The following is a 25,820-nucleotide window of genomic DNA, read 5'->3' as shown; positions in this document are numbered from 1 at the left end:
TACACATTATCTTAATGCATCGCAGCCCTTCTTTACTCGGAAGGCATTTATATAGTTATCGTATTAATTTAATTGCCAACTCTGCCACCTGAACCAAGTAGTTCTCCATATGTCCACCAAAAATGGTCCATAGACCTTGACCGTACGACTAATGTCATGCAGTAGCATTTCCCAAAAAATTATCTTACCAGTTTTATGAAACTATAAGTTCAAAAGTCAAACTATGGCACACTTATCTCTTACTTACATGATTCTACAGGTTTAAAATCATAGTCTTTGTTCTATTTCAGTATGTTGTGTATACAAGATGGAGAGCATTAACCACATGACAAACAGCTGTCATAACCATTTAGGAAGTATCGTTTAACTGATAATTTATTTTAATCCTTCTCAGCATGAAATTAAACTGATTTGTTCTTTCTGCTGTGAGACACAAGTGATTATTCTTGCCTTAAACTTAAACTAAAGTGTTTTCATTTATTAACAAAATCAGCTTGAGCTGAACTTTGAAGATCTATACTCATGCCATAATTCTCCATGGAGCTTATGTCAATCAAAATATTGTACTATAAAAAACCAGATGGTTTTGACAGCATCAGTCCACAGCAATAGTAACATGTAGCAGCAATACAGCAATCTAGAAGAAAAAGCAGATTTTTGGTGTCAGTTTGTTAGGAATACACATCACACTTACTGCCACATGGACAAGAATAATGACCTGAGCTATCATTATTTATCCTGAAGGTTTTTTAATTTCAATTGTAATGATTTATTAGAGATGGTGAAACAATCTTTTTTGGATTTTGCTCATGTTTCTAGTCTTTACAGTTAATAATTCTGTACTGAATGCAATATGCTGATGATGGATAGCTACAAGCTTTGGATTTATTCATGCAAAAATATTCAAGACTCCTGTTGCAAATGCTGTTTAATAGCCATCTTTGAAAATTGGGTTATAAATCACTTACTCAGAAAACGCTTCCTGGTATGTGCAGTTTTTGAGATATAAGCTGAGGCTTAAAGACTGTTTTAGTTACAATAAGACAGCCAGTGGAAGGCTGAGGCAATTGCACTGAGAAGGTGAGTTCTTCCAGTAAAACCTTTGACAAGCAAAGAAGCCAATATAGTTAATTATTTTACAGCAGCACTCCTAGGGCTCTAAACAAAATCATAGCTCTGCTAAGCTAGATTTTGTACAAACATAATGAAGGATGTTCATTACAAGCTAAATACACAAAACAGATGAGCAGTGGGGTGGAGGAAGTATTATTATCCCCATTTTATAGCATGAGGCCAGAAACAGAAAAAGATGCCAGACTTTACCTCTCACCTTTGTTTCCCCACTGATCTAGGAAGTAGAGGAGACATGGCTAATTCTGACCCTTACCTGACAGCTCTGTAATATCATGTTCCATCAGGTACACCTTCACCATCATACACAGATCAGGGAAGATTGTTACTCACATTAGGAGACATTTCTCTTGTAAACTTTCCCAAGCCTGATGTTTTGTTCATTAAATCATTAGCTGCATTAAATAATACACATATAAACAACTGTTTCTTGGGGCTTCATTGGTGCTTGAAATTGAAAAATGTTTGGTACAACAGGACAACATCAGCAGGAGAGTGCATAGTGCCACCACCCATATCATTCTCAGGCTGGTATTTATGGCACTTCTGAGAGGTGTGGTGTGGAATCACCTCAGTTTGAGGTGACTGATGAAACCAGGCTTCCCAGTTCTTTGCAGGACACTCGAACTGATCAGCCATTAAATAAAAAGGGGACGGAATCAACTACATGCTCTCATGACATGTTTTCAAATAAAAGCAGTCCTGGTTGCTTCATCTGGAGCACAGCTAACCCGTGTGAGTGGTAGATGCCAACTAGGACAGCAAGCAAGATTCAGTTTGCATGAACCGGGCTCTGTTCTGCAAATACACAAAGCCTATTCAGGCCCAGAAGTAGAATTTCAGTAATTAGAATTCAGATTTCAGAGAATCTCTATATACAGATTTCCTGGCACCTAAAGTGAGGGAGGGCTGAGAATGACACTCGTAAGTATAGACACCAAAAGTTCTGCTCTGCATGCCTAGATCCTCATGAAGACATGAGTTTATACGTTTTTCTGTGGCTTCACTGTAGAAAGCAGAGATTTTATCCTGCAGTGTTGACTTTGTGGTGCTTTGAAGTGAGGGAATTAAAAGTTTGCAATGCCTGAATGGTGATTTACTACTCGGTATTCCTATGGATTGGTTTTGTATTTCTTACTACTGGTTCCCCTGACAATTTGGGATTTATCTTTCCATCCATTTTCATTTCAAACCACATAAGAAAAGATGTTACCAACTGCTTTGTATTCAGTGACAAATTCCGCCTCTTATTACCAAATACATTCTGACTGTTGCTAAAAAAATGATGCACTTGATAGCACACGGGGATTTAAATACCGTCAACTGTAAAGGGTACTTCTGCAGACTAATGCACAGTTCCTAGCAATGCTCAGGCCTAATCGCTAGAGACTGGCTGAAGCCACAAGCTTCACATCCAGATTTTGAATATAGCAACTCTGAACAATCTCTGAATCCAGGTTTTGATCCAGCCATTATTTCAAAACAAAAAACCAGCCCTATCCCCTCCCTCCCCCCAAAAAAAAAAGAAAAAAAAAAAAACAACAAAGAAAAAAGAACAACACAGAGCAGCTTTCAGGATTTTGAATTCCTTCATATCTAGGACATTCGAATCTAAGACATTACTGAAGCCTATCTAAATACATAGAGTAGATAAAATCCACTGCAATATAGATCTGATTAAAAAGTCATTGCATTTGGTTTTATGGAAGTCATCCTAAATGTTTAATGTATAGAATAAAAAGATACAAAAATAGAAAAGCAGAAATAAAAGCATACAATATTTAGAAAAGCCAAGAAGAAATGAACAAGGAATAGAGAGCAACCAGGAAAGTGGGACAGAAGAATGGAAAAGGGAGACTGCAAGAAGTAAAACAAGATAACAGGAGAAAAGAGACAAAGCTGACAGCAAGAAAGGAGGAAAAATACTAAAAAAATAGTATTTATAAATATTTTTCTGACCATCCATTAAATCTTCTGACAAAAATGGAAAACTAAGAAGGTTAAAAGGGGAAAGGTGTTTATACAAATGTTAACAATAGAGTATTTCTTAGAGACCTTCATAGTAATTTATATGAATTCTAAGTTTGCAAATTCTAGTGGCAATAGCATTAGATCTAGCAGGTCTTTTGAGGAAGTCAAGGATGTAAACTTGACGTGCATATCTATGCTTAATTTCAGTTGTCTTGACTGTCTCATATAATTTGTTATGCTTTGTTTTTTCAACATTTGCAATCTAAAAATAGCATTCTAGTTCATGTCAAGTATATCAGAGTTAATTATAGCAGACCATGATTTTCAATGCTAGGTGCCTGATGTTAGGCTCCCAAGCCTATGTTTGGATATGAAATAATTAGCCTTAATTTCAGAACTGACTGAACTGAGTCTGCTTAGAGCAGACTTAATAAAATTGCTAACGTTCAAATTATTACAAAAATATATTGCTATTTTAATGCATTAAAAACCGCTCCCATAGATCTGGTCCTTTCCCCAAGGGACTTTAAATCAATAGTTAAGATTGTGCTATCCACACTAATTACCAGTAGAAAGATACTATTCCATGAGAAAAACAGCAATGGCATCTGACCCTGTGTTTTAAACGAGAGTAGAGACCAGATCAAAGGAAAGCATCAGCTATAGCTCTGTGGCATAGAAGCCTTCTTTTCATTTTCATGTGAAAAATCTAAGACAGAAGTGTGATTTCATTAGATATTTATTGCTGTTTTTTTTCTGGCTTTAAATGTAATATCCTGTTAAGATTTCATGTGAGTATCTTCATATGTGCCATATTATAATAATCTATTGCCTGCAGAATAAACAAGGCAAAACAGCTAGCTATCTCTGTAACTATAAGGATTAGAAATTATACATGCAGAGAAGATTAAGCATACCACAAATTCTGCAGAACTCTGTAAATCCAGATTTTTTTCTATGTCAGTGGATTCCTGTTGTCAATGTGATCAGTTAGTAGTTATATCGCTGTTACTGAAAGAGTATTACAGCCAGAAACTCTGGTTCCTATTGGCCCCCTTACCTACCTTTTTCACATTTGCTATTAGTCCTTTGAGTCCCGGGTGAAATGTTTTCTGTTGTCTTAGCTCATTCTATAATAAATGCATCACAACTCCAACACACACAATCAGTCAGAACTGGCAGTTTCTCAACTCCAGTAAGTTCAGAACTGCATGAAGGCTAAATTACTTCTGTCCCAGGAAACTGATTCTTTGAGGTCAAGTCAAGCTCATTAAGGAGAAGAGAGTGTGGGGAAGTTTGTGCTGTAGCCTTTCAGCTGCACCTATCATGCGTAAATGTTTTGAATTATTTTATTTCCAGAATTGTGCAGACCCTTAACTATTGTACTGCTGGTGTATTTCTGTATTGGCCAAGTAGTGTTGTTGGTGAACACATCTAGCGAATAAGCGTAGTCTAATAAACAGGGCACGTAATTGCATTTAGGAGACTGGGATTCTCTTTCCAATTCTGACCCATTTTATGAGTTTGGGACCATCAGACCTGCATTTGTGCCATTGTTGCAGCCTTCTCATCCTACCGTAGTTATTCTGTACACTTAGCAGTGCAGGGCTGTCTCACACTGCTTAGTTTTACGATGTCGAGCACAGATAAGGCCCTAGACACCACTGTTCTGTACGTGACAATAACAAATCCATTGTCAGACAGATGGTTAAACCTCTATGTAATGTTTCTTTTTCTTTTCCCATGTAAATGTTTCCATTTTAATGAGATGGAAAATACCTGACTTGCTTTACTCCAAACTAATGAATAGGTTAGTGCCATCAGAAGCTTTTTCTAGCAATTTAAAGAACAACAGGACAAAAAAAAAAAAGAAACAGCTATTCATTCTGTCTCCTTGTTGAGTCAGCATCAGGATTGTTATTTTTAATAAAAAGATAGAAATATTTATGTCTGAAGGACTCAGATTTGTTGAAGCTCAAGAGCTATGATAGAAACAAACATCTTTTTTCTCTTCCATTCAGTATTTACATATAAAAAGCATCTACTTTGCATATAGTTCCTGTCATTGTCTCTGACTGAGTAAGAGTGTGTGCATAATATTTACAGGAAAGAATGCTGAGGTATGTAATTGTTAATATTAAATATTATTTAAAATTTTATTTTGATGTTGTTATTACCAAAAGCAAAAATATACTCAAGAAGGAAGACTGTCAGAAAAACAGTAAAGTGGCCTTAAATGGACATCTAGTGAAAAAGTACATTTTATTTGCATCAGTAAATTCTGTATTAGCTTGGTGGACCTGATACTATGTGGGAGCTTGTGAGGCATTCAGGGGCTGTTGGTCACCCTAGCTGTGGGCTTCAGATTCCGGTGATAAGAAGGTTTGTTATTCATCATCCCCCACTGCTCTCCTCCCTTTCTTGGTGTGAACATCAGCACAAACCTGTCAATTCAACTTGTAACATTTCTCAGTTGCATTTCTCCTCAGTTCTGCGTATCAGCCATATTCAAAATATATCACAATTCTTCCCTACCACCTCACTTTTAACAACCAATTTTATTTTTTTCCTGTCCATATTAGTAAAATGCCACCCACGTTCTCATCATCTTGCACATCACCCACTACAATCTCCTCTCCCCTCTGGTCTGGTTCCCCGTACCTTGGCGCACCAAGTAAAGCCCTTTCCAAGTGCTACAAGCTGTCCATAATGCAGCACAGTCAAGAAACACCAGAGTCCTGCCTACCCTCCACATACCTCTCTAACTCCAGTTCCTCCTCAACACTTCTCTCTTCTGCCAGTAATTAAGGAATTCATAGCACGGGTTAATGACTTGATTGTCTCTCCCCAGATATGGATCAGAGCCAGGGTAAAGATCTAATCTCAGGTGTATGAGTGGCAGTCAAAAAGAATCTCAAGTTTCCTAAAAAGTTATTAAGAACTTCCTTGATTAAAAAAGCGATTGTAATGTTTTGCCAGCTCTTCTCTGCATTTCTTACCTAGTAGGAAATGAGTGGCATAAGAGAAATATTTCTACCCTCAAAACTCTCTAATATACATCAGACCATTACCGTATGTCTTTGTTTTGGGATTTTTTTTTTTAACAGAGTTGGCGTAGATCCTGATGAAGATCTGAAAACAGAAGCTGCAAGTAAGGTATGTCACGTTTTTAGAAATACATGCTGAATTAAAAGCTGTTCAGTTGTTGTCAGATCATGTTTGTCAAAAACAGTGTTATAGCTGAAAATATTTAAAACAGGCAGGTTGAAAATAAAAAGGAGCTGCAAAGTATCTTTATTGTACAAGGTACAAAGAGAGGAGATATATATTTTTTTCCATGTGCATGCACTCATGAAAATTTTTTAACTAAAAATATTATAGAGTTTTGAAGAAAATTATAAATAAGTGTGAAGATACCCTGAGAGGTCTAATAAACAAAATAATAGAAGTATTGCCTTGATAAATCCAAATATTTATCACCTTCCAAATGTTGCATTTATGGAATGAGACATCTTGGAACAATGTTTAATTCCCTGGAATAAAAAAAGGAAAATGTGTGATGTTCAATTCTAGTAGGTCAGGTTTCTAAAAATATTTTTCAGTTATTTTTCACATGGAAACATAAGTGCATAGTGAACTTGAAAACTTGAAACTAACGGAGGCTGTTTAACAAGCTGCAGCTGTTCATCTGTCACCCTCCCTTTTTTGTCATACATGTATGGCACTGTTTCAAATGCTGCACTGCCTGCAACAACAGTAGAAATCTATAGGGAGTCAATACACAGAGGCATAACATGTGCTTCAGCATGGCAAGCGGAACAGCAGTAGGACTAGGGAGGAGCGACACTACAGTTGACAAGTTGCCAAAGCAAAAAGCAAAACAGTGCCTAATACTGACTGTGTTCTGCTTCTAGGTAATACCATCCCATGCACTCTTTCAGACTGCACAACTGGAACTGAAATTGAAATCACTCAACAGTGATATAAATGTAGAAAATAAGTTAGGGCAAGACATGAACAAAATACTCCATTCACTTGAAAATACATTAAAGATATCATTAGGCAGAATTTTAATATATCTTACACACTGAGTATTCTTAACGTTTACACATTTGGACATATGTGAAGGCATTTAGGGTCTCAACTTTCATTGAAGCTGCATGGAATTCAGGTGCCTAACCGTCCTAATGCTTCTTTGAAAAAAAGGGAAAAGACTATTACTCATATCTTACCATATCCTTAGTTTTACAGCTCAGTCACTATTAAAAGGGCTAGCGTAACACTCCATTGCAGCATGCCAAGACACTGATTTATTCTGAGGGGACTGATCACTAATTTCACTCTCCTAAGCATCTTGGTAGGAATTCTTGCAATGCCTCTCCCCAAATTCTGACCAAGACCAGAACACAGAACCTTAATCTTAATCTACTCTTGATTGGATTTTAAAGATACATCATTTCAGAAATTTTCTATTTTGCAGCACTTATGAATTATCAAAGATCAGAGAATGCTGAACGTAGTATAAAATTGACTGAATGTGTGTTTTGTGAAAACCTGATTTCTTCAGAAGTCAATAGGCATCTAATTTTCTCCGTCTTTTATTAAAAATGAAAATAATCATGTTTATGAATAACAATAACACATCCAGTGTCCCAACTGTGCCCTGTGAATTAACACCTATCTCTGTTGAAAAATCTCAGCGATACAACACAGAAGGTGTAAATAAATATAACACCTTTCATGCCCTATCATGTCCAAGTCTTTTTATAGTAGTAAATTTTTACCTTGAAAGATAGTTTTGCTGCTCTGATTATTCTTTTTCTCCCCTGTGGTATTCTATTTTCATTTGTCTGACTTTTTTTTGTATTTGACATCTCAATCTTTTACTAATTCAGACCTCTGTTGCATTCTCTGTAGCCCTCTTTGTTTTAACTCAGCACCTATCACAGTTATTCAATTTAGTTTTCTCTTTCATCTCATCTATCTCTCATTCCTCTTCTTCCCCTTTGTTGTCTTTTTTCTTTCCCTTTATTTCTAATATGGTGTTTTTATATAACCTTATTCAAAACTCAGTGAAATCAATGTTGGCTCGGAACTAGACCTCACAGTTTTGAGGATCAGACCATTGACATTATTATCATCAGCCAATTTACATGTATGTTAATGTATAACAAAATTAAATCTTTAACATATTATTAGATTAAAACATAAAAATTATTAGATAAATTGGTTTAACATTGCATAATGAAAAATATTCCCATTAAAAAAATAATCTAACTTGCAGCAGAACACAAACAAGACAATAATGGAGTATCCTTAGAGAACTGGCAATCCCACTCCTAATTCCATCCTGCCACTAATTCTTCCACTAGTACTGATGTGATACCCAGGGTACAACCAAACTAGCTGTCTTTGTACAGATGACTTTCTAATGTATTATTCCAAATTATGACCCTGAGTAAAAGGACAGTCCATCTATCTACCTGTGCAGCACCCCCCAGAATTAGCTTGCCGAATGGAAAGCAGCGTTTTGAGTTTTGTTAACTCAACTCATGTTCCTCTCCCCTTGGAAAGAAGCACAAAAAGGAAAGTAGTGTCATAATTATTAGAATATCATGATCCCTTTGGGAATGACATTTTGTTAGACATACACAAATACCATCTGATCTTGTAGGAGTAAACTGAAGTAATCCCACAATGGCAATTACATCGAAATATCATTGTATTGATCTCAGAATATAGTCCTTCTCAGCTGTTTAATAAAATTGGAATCATTAATAAAAGTAAATGCTGCACTCTTCCAATGAGTATATAGCAATGAGAAATGTGCTATATGAGCCAATTTGCTCCTGAACTGATTCACAGAGATGACATTTGTGTGCCAAAGCAGCTTTTTAAATTAAAAAAAAGTGCAGTTAATTGTAATTCGGTTTGGCATGTATTTTTAACATTGGAACTCCATGTTTTATTTATGTTATAAAAATGCTTTTCACTTCATTTGCAGAGTGCATCTAACTTGGATAAAAATACAACCAAAGCTGAGAGTGCATGGCTGTTCAGAATATGGTATGGCTTTGACCACAAGTATCCTTTTCTGTTATAAGCTAAGGATGATATTTGCATTACAACTGGCACCTTCAAAATATTTAAGAATCAAAAAATGATTACACTTTTAAAAACAAAAACAAAAGTGTAATTTATTTTAACATGTTTACGTAAGGAGAAGAAATTTTGAAAGTTCAAAGAAATAGAATGTCTGGTAGTACATTCCTAATTGAGGCTATGGGGAGTGAGAACGAGCTAAGCAGCTCTGCCCTACAGTATATATAGACAATAGGTTCAAATAAATTTACCTTTTTAAATTCCAGGATAAAACTAATCCAATTATTAATCAGCTCGGGTGTAAATTCTGTGTTTGGGAAACCAGGAGGTTGGAGACTGAAGCAGCCAAATGGCTGCTGCCTGCCTGTGTATTCAGGAAGCAGTAGCTACCCAAGAGAAAGTAAAAATAAGACAACCCTGGTTTACCCACACCTCTACAAACACAGAAAGATCCACCCATTGTGAAGATGTAGCTCCCAGGACTTCCCTGGAGCTCACACTTCCTATTCCCTGGATTCCTGAGGTTTTATGCTTCTATTCACATTCCTACTGAGGCATATGTGGTAGAGATCTTGAATATGGGTGTCTAATGCTTTATTCTAGAAAGTCTGGTTTCCATGTCTTTTGCATTTCAAGAAAATATTTTAAGTATTTTTTTTTTTAATATTCCTAAAAAGAACATCGTCCCAAAGCCAAGGTAGAACATATACTCTTTGACACTCATGCTGTCACTAATGCCTGCAAAGGTGGTAAAAGCTACCATTCTAATTTATTGTCATTTTAAACTGACTTTGCAAAGGCTTTGCATAGCTATCAGTGAGATCCCACAATAACGATCATGCTCTAAGCCTTTAACAGAGATATATGATGAATATAAGAGAAGCCCAGCTGCTAATTTCCGTGCATACTGGCTCAGGAGCTGACAGGCAAAGCTCTACCAGTAGTCTCCATTATTCGATAGCACATCTTTTGGTCCATTAGCCTGCACTACTGAGTAGAGATTAACGTTCAGGCTCCATGTATGTTTTTCTGATACCAGCTGCAGCAAACTAGGATGAAATATTTCAGCTGATAAAATGTAACTCTTTTGGAATACAGCTTCCTTAAAAAGTTCAAGTGAAGTTATCCTTCAAAGAGACTTTTGATGGAAAAAAAAACCATCTTTTTGGTTAAAAATGAATGTATTGCCCTAGTTCATCTACCAGAGCAAGTTTTAAGGGCAAAAAAGCATTAAAATGTTTCCTGAGGATAATTCTTCAAGAATATTTAGAAATAGTAGGTGAATGCTTTATAAAGGGGGAAAATACGTTTAAATGTTAATGCTGAGTAGCAGCATAACTGGCTTTAACTACTACCCATTCCCATTTCTTTTTCAGAATGAATAGCCTGTGGTCATGGTATATCTTAGAAACGATAAGTCAGAAGGAACAGATGAACGGGGGGGGGGGAAATTTTTTCTCTGAAGAAGAAAAAAAAGAAAGCAAAAAAATGTGGAAGGCAAGAACAGGATAGAGGCATGAATTAAAAAAAAAGACATGAAAAAGACAACAAGGGTAGAGCTAGAAAACAAGGGACAGAGGCAGAAGGGAAAGAGAAATCAATATGAAAGAGTCAAGACAACAGTACATGCAAAATGAAAGGACTGTAGAATGCACCAGAAGCACCATTTCTCAGAGGTAATCTGTATGGTAGAGATCTTGAATATGGGTGTCTGATGCTTTTTTCTAGAAAGTCTGGTTTCCATGTCTTTTGCATTTCAGGAAAATATTTTAAGGTTGTTTTTTTTTTTAATATTCTTAAAAAGAACAAATTTATTTGTAAGTGTTAATCTCTCTTCCAGTCAAGTCATAATCTTTCTTTAGAATTCAGATTTTCAGAGGTTATAGCCCTGCCATTATCCTAAAATATTTTTTATTACAAATAATACTTCTACGTTTTACTAGTCCTGAAAATGTATGCCCATATACCTCAACAGAATAATGGTCCAACCCACTAATGCTGTGAATCACAGCTCTGAGCATTTCTTTGGTATGACTATTTCTGAAAGACATTCTTTTCAGGGAGAGAGAAATTATCCACCCAAACTTTCTTTTGGCTTTCCCTGCCTAATGTTACAAAACTGTGCTGCTAAATTTAGAAGAAGAAATTGTCATGTAGCACAGTATTTGTGCCCAATACAAGATTGCATAGGGGATTATGCAATATAAAGTTTTCAAAGAAAAGATATAGCAAAATAATAATCTATCTGGTCATATACTTCAAAAGCACACAAGACTGACATTTCTGTGGTTTGACATTTGCTCTTAGGCATTAACACAAATCTACCCATTCTTCTGGCAATAACATCTCTTATGCCTATTTTATTTCACAAGGGAAAAGCAAGAGGGAGGAAATATCACTGAGGAAATCAAAAAGTTGTGCTGCTCCTTGCTGTCCTTATGAATGATTTCTACTTAGTTCAGTGGTCTTAGGCAATGGCAAAGTGCCATGCTAGAACTATACAAAAAAAAACCCTGAAATTCTGTTTGAGAATCAAATTTTATTTTTATTCTGAAAGAAACAGTAGGAGCCTGATCCAGACCCAGCTGGGTTCAGTAAGGGTTGTTTTCTTTAAGCAAGTATCTTTGAATCAGTTATTGACACCTAAGAAAAACATACCATTCTCTAAAATCTAGGCTAAGGAATGTTAATATTAGAATAATAAAAATGAAGAACAGATCCTTTAAGTACTTAGACGTAGCCTCATGGATTTTCACCTCAATAATTTAAACAAGGAAAATGCAAAATAAAATACTTGGTATCTGACAGTGGGTAAATTCCAGTGAATTTATTTCAGCTTTGTTTTTACAGCTTACAATGCATTACCATTTGAAGCTGTAATAGCCTACTTAAGGCTAGTGGAAAAGTGAGGAAATAAACAAAGGTATTTCAAGAATTTATCAGGGAAAAAAACCCAAGATCTATAATCCAGCACTATATACATGGCTTTGTATTGTTGTTTGTGTTTCTTCAAGGCAGATGTAGCCAAGTTTAGCTAACAAATTAATAAGTAGGTGGAAATTTTGTCTTGCAAGGGCAAGAACCTGTGTACATAAGGGCAGAGCTCAAACAAATGGTGAGCAAAGTCATCCCATTCCAGAGCATCCCACAACAAAATTATAACTTTGCTCCCAGCTAGTAGCAATTTGCTTTTAACTTTTCTCAGTCCCAAATGTCTTTACTTGCTTAGTCCAGCAAATATCACTGGTTTTTGCCTGCCTAGTCCCAAGACATTGTGTACCTGACTAGAGTTAGAATTCCTCCTCTACATAGGCCTGTATTCCTAGTTACAATGGACTGCTAAAAATGAAGGCAAAATTAATGTAATAAAAGTGTCTTGCAAACAATCTTCAGCTGTTTTTCCAGCTACTTTAGACTAAACTCCTGCAATCATTTCTGGTTTAACAAGATCTTATACAAGACTGTCCACTAAGGCTTCTTTCTCTCTCTGTATTTCATATAATTCTCACTTCCTCACGTGGGGGCAATTTTGCTCTCGCTGGCTGTTCTGTACCATGAGTCAGGAAGATGACTACACTGTTCTCCCGGTTTCTCATGCTGAGAAGAGAAGAAGAATTAGGGATTGCTGCACTAAAACACAAAAGTGCAAAAATAACTGAAACTGAAGATGAAGAAAAGAGAGCATAATGTATGTGTTAAGATGTTTCCATCCATAAATGCTCACCATCTTCATAAGAAGCCTACATTATGTTGCAGGATATGTACTTTAATAGGTACACACTGAAACTGCATTGAGAAAAAAAATAGTTACTGCGTAACAGGAAAACATATGCAAGATTACAATAGAAGAAAGCAAGAAGGGAAGGAAGAGGGACAAAGGCTTCAAATGCACAGTAAGTTTCTTTGAATACTTAACAAGTGTTAAATTGCAAGACATGGGCCTTGGGCCCACCTGCAGCCAAGCCTAATCATTTTTTTTCTGGCAATGGGGTGAGGATGAGATTGTGTGTGATGTGGTCCTCCAGGACTGAACAACATGACCAGAGCACTAATGCTGCCTATCTCTGGCACAGGAGGGGTGAGAGGGAACAAGAGAGATAGGATGATTGTTGTTAGCTGGCTAGTACGGGCATTATAAGTATTACAATGGCAGGCCTACTGCATCCTTGATACTGCTCCAAGCTACCAAATAGCAATGTGGCTGTCTAACTTGCACAGAGCTTTGTTTTCGAGCAGCTCACATGCACACTGCCACGAATAGAGGAGGAGGAGGAGAGCTTTCTCCTTCTTTACAGATTTCCTTTCAATCTGAGGAACTAACATTCAGTTACACTGAATAGAAGCAGGAGTCTGGGGCAGAGTGAGCCAATTCTCCATACAGCGACTTCTAAAAGCGTTTCTACTTGAACTGCAGTTATCCATCATTCAGATGCATTCCATTCAGTTTAAAAAAAGGTTGTTTGTGTCCTTTGCACTTACCTGAAATCAATCAGCCAAAAGGAATTGCATTATTTGTAGACTTCAAAAGTTTATCTTCCTTAACTTATCAGGGCACCTATCAATTTATTTCTCCTATGCTTTGTACGTGGATAAAACAGACATAATGGCTGCCTATGAAGTAAGATAAGTATTATTCTGTGCCTGTGAGAAAATGGAAAAGCTACTAAAAGCAAAAATGCATTCCAGGGTGAACCGACAATCAAAGAAAAATTCAGTAGTTTGTGGTCTTCAGCTGAATTTTCCTTATTGGATGAGTTGCCACTGTCGTATCAGAGACAGACATCTTTGGAAGGAAAAGACAAGAGGCTGTAAGCATGCATGTGCACACCATTTTCTTTTATGTGCTGGAGAATGAAAGGTTTCTTAATTACTAATATTCTGATTTGGTATTCTTTATCACTGCTGTGACATGAGCAAAATAGCACACAGTGTCCTAGTTTTGGACCAGAACCTCATTTTGCTAGACAGTATTCAAACAGAGAAAAGACAATCTTATCTCAGCAAGACTTCAGGCTAATTATGAATCAAGGAAGCATCAGCTAACGCAATGTAAGCAAGTTCAGGTACTACACAAACAGTAATGTAGAATTGGCTAGCAGGAAGGGTAGACATCATAGCATAGATATGCCAATAGAGCACAAGGATCAGTTTTGCAGGTGTTACAAGCAGATCATAATAAAAGCTGAGAGGAAAGCACAAATCTTAGTAAATGAATTATAGTGGATATCATAACATGAACATAACACAAGAGCAGCTGACTATATCATAAGGCTTTCTCAAGCACTGCAAATTTTAGCAGGACAGGGTCCCCAGAAGGTATTTTATCATTAGCAACAATTGCCTGAAAATTGGTTCAAAACTCATTCCAACAACACATTTTCAAGCACGTGATCTAGAAAAACTCATTGTTCTTTTTACAGCACAGATAATCAGTATATCTGATTTGGTGCTATTTCCTGACCCTTTCCAAGGACGCAAGATTGTTGAAACTCTGCAAATTAACCTAATAAATAAACATGGCTAATGATTAACCAGAATAATAAGTGACCTCTGTTTGTCCTCCATTCACAGAAAGAAACCTGGATAAATAATTCTTAAACAACTCCACACTGAATATGCAAGTAAAATCATTCTCATTTGTAAAGTTATGTCAATTCTTTGAAAAATCTTGTTCATGTCCAGGTATTTTTACAAGAAAAAATTACTAAACATGAGTTAAATAACAAGTATGAACACAAACTTAAATACAAAGTGTTAAATGAAAAATCTCTGGTTCTTTTACAATATTTGATATATGATCCTTTTCACCCTTCCATTGCAGAGAGACATAGGTAAAGATTATTTGTGATAGTTTCTTGATATTTTTATTGCAAAATATAAATCTTTGAACCCACCCTTTCCTCACCATGATCCCAAAGGAAGAAGGGAGCTGCAGGAATTTTGGTTCCACACAATATAATCAAAAGAAGATAAAGTTTGAAATTTTTACTATTTAGATTTTTCATCCTGACACTAAGATTCAGTACATTGCAGAAAGATCGATTTACATGTTTAAAAAAAAAAAAAAAGACCAAAAAAAAACACAAAAAAAAGAGTTTAGGGAGAAAAGGAACTGACAAGGGAAGACAATAGAAAGATCAGATTCTTTTTCATAGTCTAATTTTATCTCTTATATAAAATAATACAAAAACTAAGTCATTCTGGAAGAGGATTTTTTTTTGCAAAAGGTTTTACTTCTCTGGTAACAAAGCTGTTATGTCAAATTTCTTGATTTCTTTAAAGCCTTCATAGTAGTATGCAGTGCTTTTGCCTTTAAAGGAAAAAATAGATACACATGTGGGGGAAACCTTATGGGATTTAAAAAGGAAAAAAGTCAATGTTCAAAATAATGGTTAAACAGTGCAGGCATGGTACAAGGGGAGAAGGAGACCATGTCGTTATTGTTGCAATCTGAGAAAAGGGGAAGTGCTTTAATGGGAAGAGATTCACAGTGAAGTCCAAAAAAAACACAAACAACCCAAAACATTTTGTAAGCTGTTATCAAACCCTTGTTGTCATCCGTTGGACACATGCTGGGCCAGGTTCTATTTTCTCCTCTTTGCATCGAATGATGCTTGATTTTTGTAAGATTTTTGCATGGTATCTAAGGCAGAACCTGGCTTACAACTTATTCTAGACAACTCGGTGTAGAAACACCAGCTTTTCTATTTAGCATCCTAGCTCATTTGACGTAGCATACCTTTTGTTTGTGCTGTTCAAGGGGTTCTCTCAATTTCTGATAACACAACTGAATATAAAGACTGTTTCGCAGACCCCAGTGGCCCCAATAAAAATGCATGGGTCTTTATGCAATTATGTCACTTTCTTTCATGTAAAAATATATTAAAATGCATTTAAATCTGCAATAGCTAGAAACTACAATCCTCATGCCAGAAGGAGTTCTACAATTTAAAAATAAAATCATTCATAGAGGAAATATAACATTTTAATGTTTCCAGTACAAAACAACTCCAAAGCTTATTTTAAAAGTAAAAACTTTCTTTTTTTTTTTCTTTTTTAATATTTCTGAAATGTTTCTGAGGCTCATCAACTGCCTAGCAGTCTGGCAGCCCACCAAGTAGGTCAGAAAGTTGACAAAAAGAGTAGAGAAGTGGAACTGCAGCCTCTGGAGCCCTAAGAAATCTGGCTTTTGCAGGGCTCTCAGCAGAGGCTGTTAATGTGCCTTCCACATGGTTTGCCAGAGCCAGGGGAGTAAAGGGGAAGGGGGCAGGAAACGGGTAAAGCTTCTGTCTACAATGCTGCTGAAACCGACTTTTTTATTTCAGCAAACCTACACTTCAGACACAAAGATAACACATCTGAAAAATTTTGACTGGCTATGACTAATTTCCTTCATGCTTTAGCAGCTGGCATTAAAAGAAGCCCCTTTCTCTGCAAAGCACCACTACGTGCTTCATCCCTGCCTGTGGATGAGTGGTCAGTCCCCCTGACCTGACGAACCTTTGCACTACACCTGAGAGCTGAAATATCCAAGCCATTCCCCCCAGATTTACCAAGGGCCATTTCTGAAGCTATTCAGCAGACCAGTCGATGCTTACAAGTCCCACCAAGAGCACGTAGCACTTCATACAACCCAGGCCTCAGTCAGGCAATCCAGCTTACAGAACTGTTTTCTTAATGTTATTTTCAGCTGTATGAATCATAGAATCATAGAATCATACAGGTTGGAAAAGACCTCTAAGATCATCGAGTCCAACCATCAACCCAACACACCATGCCCACTAAACCATGTCCCTAAGGGCCTCATCTACACGTCTTTTAAATACCTCCAGGGATGGTGACTCCACCACTTCCCTGGGCAGCCTGGTCCAAGGCCTGACCACTCTTACAGTACAGAAATTTCTCCTAATGTCCAATCTAAACCTCCCTTGGTGCAACTTGAGGCCATTTCCTCTTGTCCTATCACTTGTTACTTGGCAGAAGAGACCAACACCCACCTCACTACAACCTCCTTTCAGGTAGTTGTAGAGCGTGATGAGGTCTCCCCCCTCAGCCTCCTCTTCTCCAGGCTAAACAGTCCCAGTTCCCTCAGCCACTCCTCAGAAGACTTGTGCTCCAGGCCCTTCACCAGCTTCGTTGCCCTCCTCTGGACACGCTCCAGCACCTCCATGTCCTTCTTGTAGTGAGGGGCCCAAAACTGAACACAGTATTCGAGGTGCGGCCTCACCAGTGCCGAGTACAGGGGCACGATCACCTCCCTACTCCTGCTGGCCACACTATTTCTGATAAAGGCCAGGATGCCGTTGGCCTTCTTGGCCACCTGGGCACACTGCCGGCTCATGTTCAGCCGGCTGTCAATCAGCACCCCCAGGTCCTTTTCCTCTGGGCAGCTTTCCAGCCACTCTTCCCCAAGCTGTATACAGCTGTAGCATGTTAAAACTAGACAGCATCAAGATTTACACTTTAGCATAAGAGAAATTCAGCACATACGCTACCAAGACAGAACTAAATACAGAGAATTCCTCTTACAGGCATATTTTATACAGAGGTGCTATTTTAATAGCTATTGACCAAGAACCAGATGTTCCGGTATGGACAAAAGACACAACTAGAAAAATTGCTACATGTAAAAAAAACACCTTCTAGTTCTGCAGCTTACTTCTACCTGCATAGCAGTGTGTTACAGTACCTGTCAAATAAAAATACAGAACTTGAAGCAGTTGATCTAAAGCCTCGTGAAGTAAATGGACTCACAGTTTATTGACCTCAAAAAATTACAGCTCAAACCATCAGTAAAATCAGATACTAAGTATTAATTATTATTCCATGTGACAATTTTTTATTTTGCTTTATTGTTTCCTCCCCTTCTTACTTTAGTATTACAGCATACTGTAGTCTGAGTGTATAAAGACGCAGAAGCCTAGGCTTGTATTAGTCCACTCAAGCATGAAATTACAGTTTGTTGGCTGACAATACTTAACAGCACCCCAGAGACCTAAGTATGATATAAGAGTACCGGAAGCTTATAACACAGATTTAATCAAGCATAACTTAAGACCTTCTTTCAAGTCTCTTATTATTTCATTTACAGCCCCGTACGTGCAAAAAGTTACTTTGCGTTACATCTAAAGTGTTTTTAAACGTTCTTCTGCATGCATACCTTTCACTGTTGCCTTTCCAGTCACTTAGCACATATCAGAATGCTTGGACGTGCATACAACACATGCGGCATATGTAATACCATCTATAAATGGCACTTCTTTTACAGCGGCAATTGTCACAGCAAGATATTGCTAATTATAACATCACCTAAGCAAGTAATTGGTAATACTTCCTAGTAAGGGCCTGTTATTAACGTTAAATTACAGTGGTATTCCTGTAAAAGCTGTGAGACTAAAGAAATTCAGTATGATTAAGGTTATTACCAGGAATGCCAAAAGGGCACATTAATGATTTTCCATTAGAAAGTATTCTTGAATTGAATTCTTTTATGGAAGGCTAATATCTGGATGCAAAACCCTTAAAGTCACTGATGTGTTCCAGTGCCTTCAGTGGGTGTGGATGAGGCCCTCAATGCAGGCCATATTTGGAAGCTTAGTCTGTATATTGGCGTTCTTCCCATTTTAGGTGGTTGCTCTGGAAAAAGCACTGTTGGTATCCTTGGTTTGTGTTGGCTATGATAGTTTTGAGTTGAGTTAAACTACTTTAGCACACTCAAACACAGAACCACCAATAAGGCTGAGGCAAACGTGCAAATGTGTGAGGAAAAACGAATTGTTTGCCTCTAATTTTAAGAACACTCTGGCAATCAGTGACTCAAAATAATGCAATTCTTGGCAGCAGAGAAACTCAAGAGCCATTTCCTATTTTCTGATACTGAAATAGGTGCCTGATTCACTAGAACACATGCATCATCACACATTCAAATATATTGTGAATCAACCAATCTTAGTACCACTTCTTAATTCAGCACTTCTTCTCAAGGGGATTCTAAGGGAAGATGGAGTGGATAAATCAGAAGAATGAAAATACTGATTTAGGGCCGACTACAAGTTTGCATGAGGTATTGCAGCAGATCATCACATCTTATGAGCTCACTTTAACTTCTGTTAGAGGGTGCAAAAGTCCCGAACAATGGAGTCAAAACTGCCTTTCATCTTACACTATGCTACAAGCTTTAAGTACAATGGAAGTCAGATTATACTGCCCATAGGAACACAGTCTCTTAATTTAGATGCCTAAAAAATCAGCAGAGCACTTCTGAAAATCAAGGCTGTAGCCTTTTATTTTTCATAAATTTAGACCTAGAACTCAGGAACCTCTTGATTTCTGTAGATTCAAAGTCATCCTAGCAGAGTTTTTTTTCCTGTAAAGATAGCACCATTCTTTCCAGCTGAACATGTTTGTGAGCTTCTCAGCAAAGGCTATTTGACAGAACTTATCATCCTGACCTTCTTTGCACAGTGTGATCTAATTACTCATAATAAATACAGCATTCAGATTTATATAATATTCTCCTACAGGCCCAAAATGTTGGTGACAGTGTTTTTAGAACTTTATCAGTATCCATCTAGTTGTCATAAACAGAGTCCTGTTTGATACAGATAAAGAAAATGAGCCGCAGTTCCAATCACATCACCAGTTCTACTACTCTGATATCAGCATCATAACCATAAAACCTGTTCCTCCATTCTTAGCAACAGAGGAGCATAGGAAGATGTTATGACTTAGAGGGTTTGGTTTGTGACAGAATGGGACAGCACAATTATTTTATGAACTTTGTTATTTCTACTCTTAGAAAAAGGAGCCATTCCTAAAGGTGAGGAGTAGAGGAATAGGTGGCAGCACAGAACATTTTCAGATGCTTCCTTTGTGGCTTGGTCACAATTGGTCATATAGAGGGAGGAATGATAGATTAGAGGGAGAGGAATAATGATAGATTGTAAAATAACAACTTTGACAAAGTACATACAGTTTACCTAAAAGATCATGAAAATAATACCCAAATTTTGAGGGTTCAATGTCCTGGAGCTACTATTTCAAAAAGCAAGAAATACTGTCACGAAAGGTTAGGAAATGCATACTTAATTACATGAAGGAATGGAATAGTATTTTGGTCTGAAGATTTTTGTCAATTTTTTTTTTTAGCTTGTGTTATTATACCTTTTAATCTGTTAAATATTTATTTTAAAATTATTGCAAAGGATGTATTATTTATGCAGACAATTTTTACAGATTTTTTTTTTTTTTGGTCTTCCATGTAATTATGTACTGAGAACACAGTTGTGCTATGAATGGTAAAATCTCACTCATATTCTATAAAGTTCCTAGCCAGTGCTGATGGACTTTGAGTGTTTTGCTCTCTGTTCGTTAGAAATTTATAGGGGGTATTTTATTCAATCTGCTAAAAGCAACCTGGTGATTTTCCAAACTGGTTCTTTACCACATTATGGTACTTTAAATATTTAATTTTGGATGCAGAAGTAGGGAAAACCAATTGAAAAATGAACCATTTCTCTACACTTTTTGAAATATGGAATTTCTTAAAATAACCCACTGACATTGACCATAATCTTTAAATTTTAAACAGTAAATTGTTATTTATTATATCCTCATTAGCCAAACTTCTGCTCAGTACTACCTATTTTAAGGAATAGAAAGTTCCAGCTTTGCAAAGTCTATAAGTAGTTCAAGAAGAGGTTCCTTCCTTGTTTCATTTTGTGTTTGGTACACCACTAAGAACCTGTAGTCTAAACTCAGAGATGATTGTTACACCAGCGTAATATCATTAACTTAAGCGTAGTCCATTAGTCTTAGCTTACACCAGTACAAGAGAAGCTGTCAATGCATACAGCCTTCAAGCCCGTCATTATACATGTCTTTGGCTTCAGTGTCTTGAGTCTCAGCTACACGAGGTAAAACAAAGCATCCCTATTCATGTCCACTGTTTCCCCAAACTAGTGGGAAAGAAATTCCCTCGTTCTACACTAATTTAAATTGGATTCCTTGAGAAGAAAGTATGGGGAAAGTGGATTTTTCCTCCGCTATTGCACTATCCTACATAGCCTTGGTCATGAAACTGCTTATGCTTTCTCATTCTCCAGTCATCAGCCTTCAGGTGGGAAGGGGGGAGCACAGCTTTAGAGTATAGAAACCTGATTTACACTTTAACTGTTGACAGAATATCTAAAACGAGTTTGAGGAATTTTGAACAAGCCCTAATATTTTCAATGTGATTAAGATAAGAAGTGATAGACCTTTCTTTAATGGGGAAGCACAGAAATGTTTTTTACTCATAAAAATCCCAGTATGATTTATTCAAAGGTTGAGTCCTCACTAAAGATACAGAATAGTGCATGTCACAAATGGTTAAGGTTTTGAAATTCTTCCTGGATTATTCACCGAAATTTGCATTGCTACACAGCACAAACTATTTTTGGATTCTGCATAAATAGAATATCTAATATAGAATTACATTATAATGAAATATGCAATAATGCAAGTACCCATAAAGTCTTTTCATGTACTGCAGGCATCCAAAAGTTTCAAATGCATAAAATATGATTATACTTGCTGCACAAATGACTGCATATCAGGTTCATTCACATTTAATTAAAACTCAGATGTAAAAAATACATATATACAGTCTGCTAAGACATAGTTCAACTGGTATTGATACTTTGTATCATGGACAATATCAGTGGGAACTGGAGTGAATAAAGATGTGATTGGTCTTTAGGGCTTGGTCCTTCTAGCTAAACTAGAGACATACTTTGTGCTATGCAGAAAATGCTATTTGTTAATGATCCATGAAAATGCAGATAAAGCAACTGCTTATCTGATTGTTCCATAGGTTGCTACATAAATTTAAAGAGGCAATATAAAGATACAGTTTTTATGTTTAATCTGTGATACTCAATACAATAATACCTTAAAACTTAAAGTACAAGGAAAGAATAAAAATAATATGAAAAAATATATATGTATACATACATATGTAGTCCATATTGAATATAATAATATTTTTCAACCGTCATTTCCCCTACTTTCCTTCTCACTTACACAATGGTAGAGTCTCAGCAGCAGGATTCAATAGAGAAAGCACAGCCTCAACACAGGCTGGTCTGTATCTTGCCTGCTAGGATATTCTTTTAGGAAATAGAAACAGTTGATTCAAACCCTCTTGGGCTAAGAGGAACTAAAAATCCTGATCTTTCACTTCCCAGATCAGTGCTTTAACACCTAGGCTATCATGTAAAAAATGGCCAGTAACCCACCTGGCAGCTGAGATTTTTTGGTTGAGTTCACTGCTGTCTCAATGAGTTAGGATGGTACAAGGACACTTAACTTATCATGTCACTCTAGGAAATAAGGCAGAAATGAAATATCTCCACAACCCTCTCCAAATTACAGTGATACTAAGGTGTCTACCTCTTTGATGTCTCTCTTCCCAGCCCAGGTTGCTTCTTAGCATGCATAGATATGATTAGGAACCTAAGGAGATTTGTGGTTAATAATGCAGGTGACTTGTGGTTTATTCTTAACAGTGTAAAATGCCAAGTCTGCTTATTTTATTGGACTATGCATCTTCACCAATATTTCCAAGAGCATAAAGGATAGCTGAAAATTACATTTTTATTTTAACATCTTATATAGTAATAAATACATCTGCATCTCTATGTTTTTGCTTTAGGCTCTGTTGTTACAGATCCAACAAGACAGCCATGTATTTATGGTGGTGTTTTTGCTTTTGGACATAGAAGAACTAGGTCCTATTTTTTAAGTACAAATACATGGACGCTTACATTATGGGCGCAACTACAAAGTGAGCATTATGTCTTGGACTGCTTTCTCAGTCTTCCTCTATCTACGTATCCAGCCTTTGAACAGCACAGAACAATAATCTGTTACCTATTCCAATAATGACACACTTACAATGTTTTCCTAACATTGGATATGGCTGATCAAAATAAGCACCTTCTGGAACAAACCTTACCACACTCAGTCCAGACATGTAGCAGTTCTTCCGAGAGCGCACAACACCCCTTCATCACACAGTGGGGTTTACAGTAATATCCCTACTGAATTGGTCAGATCAAACCTGACACAAGGCATAAGGAAAACTTGGGGGGTGATTTCATGCACAGAGTGGCAGGTCCAATCAATGCAAATGAGCAAAAATAGCTACACATTCACTAGCAAGCAGGCACATGCTTGCTTTGCCCCCACGTGCAAGGTAATTGCAATTTGAAAGCTACACTGCACATGAGAGCAGTGCCAAGCTGGAGCTACTATCTCCTGAGTGCACATAGCAGGAAAAGGCCAAGCACATATGCTATGAAATATATCTAGGAAGCTGTAGCAAATAGACATGGATCAGATCAGGTTGGAAACTCAGGGCAAATGCATCACAAATGCTTTCTCAGGAGTTCCTCAGAAGATACATCTGGGACCTGCTCCCATGACCCTCCCATGCAACGCTACAGGCTTGGGGAAGAGTGGCTGGAAAGCTGCCCAGAGGAAAAGGACCTGGGGGTGCTGGCTGACAGCCAGCTGAACATGAGCCGGCAGTGTGCCCAGGTGGCCAAGAAGGCCAACGGCATCCTGGCCTGCATCAGAAATAGTGTGGTCAGCAGGAGTAGGGAGGTGATCGTGCCCCTGTACTCGGCAGTGGTGAGGCCGCACCTCGAATACTGTGTTCAGTTTTGGGCCCCTCACTACAAGAAAGGACATGGAGGTGCTGGAGCGTGTCCAGAGGAGGGCAACGAAGCTGGTGAAGGGCCTGGAGCACAAGCCTTATGAGGAGTGGCTGAGGGAACTGGGGTTGTTTAGCCTGGAGAAGAGGAGGCTGAGGGGAGACCTCATCGCGCTTTACAACTACCTGAAAGGAGGTTGTAGCAAGGTGGGTGTTGGTCTCTTCTCCTATGTAACTACCGATAGGACGAGAGGAAATGGCCTCAAGTTGCGCCAAGGGAGGTTTAGATTGGACATTAGGAGAAATTTCTGTACTGAAAGAGTGGTCAGGCCTTGGACCAGGCTGCCCAGGGAAGTGGTTGAGTCACCATCCCTGGAAGTTTTTAAAAGACGTGTAGATGAGGTGCTTAGGGACATGGTGTAGTGGGTATGGTGGTGTTGGGTTGATGGTTGGACTTGATCTTAGAGGTCTTTTCCAACCTTAATGATTCTATGATTCTATGACCCTTCCCTGAAAGGTTCCTAGGATGGGGAGGGGAGTTCCTGCAGCAGAAGCCTCAGCAAGACCTTGCTCCCAAAACCTCCCTCCCCACGGCTGGGGAGATATGGCTATAAGCTTGTCACTACAGGTAGATATTTTCTACTCAAACTTTCAGAGGTAAATAAAAAGAAAATTCAGATTCTGTAGAGCAGTTCATCAGCTGCAAAGCAAATAGCTATGACTCAGTTTATCACAAACAATAACAGAACAGGAATTAACATTAACAAGCTAATGCTTCATCTGATTGTGAGGGTTTTTTAAATCTTGTTTCTAATTAATTTTGACAGATTGAATTAAAATGCTTTGCATTTGATGTGCATGGGGCCCTTCCTGATCATTTCCTCTCATAAGATTATATGCTGTCAGCACCAGCCTTTGTGAGCCCTTTTTCTTTTGGACACTGGAGAAGAGGACTAAGTCCTATTTGTTAAATATTTTTTATCTATTAAGAGCCGCCTTTTTTTTTTAGCAAGGTTTCCCTGCTTTTTATTTTGTTTTGCTTTTAATTTTTCAGATGTAGAAGTTTTACTTTAACTTGAATATTAATGCATAAAATCCCATTTTGACTGTGGAGCCCCCTCACTGTATTCTTTTTTAAAAGCCTTCCTGTGTTAGTTCTAGCTGAAGTACCAGAGGAATAGGCCTCTTATCCTTCTCTGTACTTTCTGTCAAAACACTTGCAAGAAACATTTGAGACATTTCAGCTGGAATTAACAACAGAAGACTGATTTCCTAAGGTATGCATTCCTTCTCCTGACAGAGTCAAGGAGACAGGCTGTTTCAAGAGAAATGACTTTTCTTGCATTCTTTTCTCCCTCTGATGTATGAAGAATTCTCATTATCATTAATTTGGATTCTAGTTGCTTTCAGAGGTGGGTGTAAGCTCCTCAGCAATGAACATTTTTTAGAGCTACTGTGTGCAAAACTGTAACTATCAAACAATGCTTAAGACTAATTCTGAAGAGCTACAATCTATCACACACAGTCAGGAGATTATTGGATTCTTATGTTTCTGTACCCTATGTCTTAATACCTGCAGTTTTTATGACTGCTGCTAGAATGCACACATTTCAGGGAAATGGAAGCAAAAGAGGAGAGAGAAAAATCTTCTAGCAACAAATTTCAGAGTAAACGATAGACAGCTTGGAAGGTCAGGGGGTATAATGGTTCTGCACAGAATTTCAGCTAGTCACCTTCGACTAAGCATTAATTACATTTGTGAAAGTTGTGTTATCTAAGTATAGAGATGACTTCTTTTCTTTGTTCTGTGTTTATGCTGCCTATTTTATGTTTTATATTAAAACTACAGTTACACAAACTGTTGTGAAAATAGCTTACAGGAAAAGTATATAGGTGAATTACATGCAAAAATAGCACACAC

The 25,820-nt window shown here is 37.4% G+C and overlaps 1 protein-coding gene and 1 long non-coding RNA gene across 2 annotated transcripts in view; both read left to right on the top strand.

Annotated features, from left to right (window-relative positions):
* SLC9A9 (solute carrier family 9 member A9) overlaps positions 1–25,820 on the top strand; it is a 208,275-nt gene that overhangs the window by 143,726 nt on the left and 38,729 nt on the right. Inside the window, exons 13-14 of the mRNA XM_075158327.1 lie at positions 6,210–6,258; positions 9,107–9,186. Coding sequence (XP_075014428.1) covers positions 6,210–6,258; positions 9,107–9,186 — 129 coding nt within the window. The remainder of the gene's footprint in view (positions 1–6,209; positions 6,259–9,106; positions 9,187–25,820) is intronic.
* Positions 12,928–25,820, top strand: part of LOC142085866 (uncharacterized) — a 49,630-nt gene continuing 36,737 nt past the window's right edge. Inside the window, exons 1-2 of the long non-coding RNA XR_012674855.1 lie at positions 12,928–13,097; positions 13,891–14,012. This is a non-coding gene — a long non-coding RNA (uncharacterized LOC142085866). The remainder of the gene's footprint in view (positions 13,098–13,890; positions 14,013–25,820) is intronic.

This window comes from Calonectris borealis, chromosome 9, assembly GCF_964195595.1.
Source record: "Calonectris borealis chromosome 9, bCalBor7.hap1.2, whole genome shotgun sequence".
In the NCBI taxonomy this organism is placed as follows: Eukaryota; Metazoa; Chordata; class Aves; order Procellariiformes; family Procellariidae; genus Calonectris; species Calonectris borealis.
The sequence above is the reverse complement of the archived record's forward strand: the minus strand, read 5'-3'. Positions and strand labels throughout refer to the sequence as shown.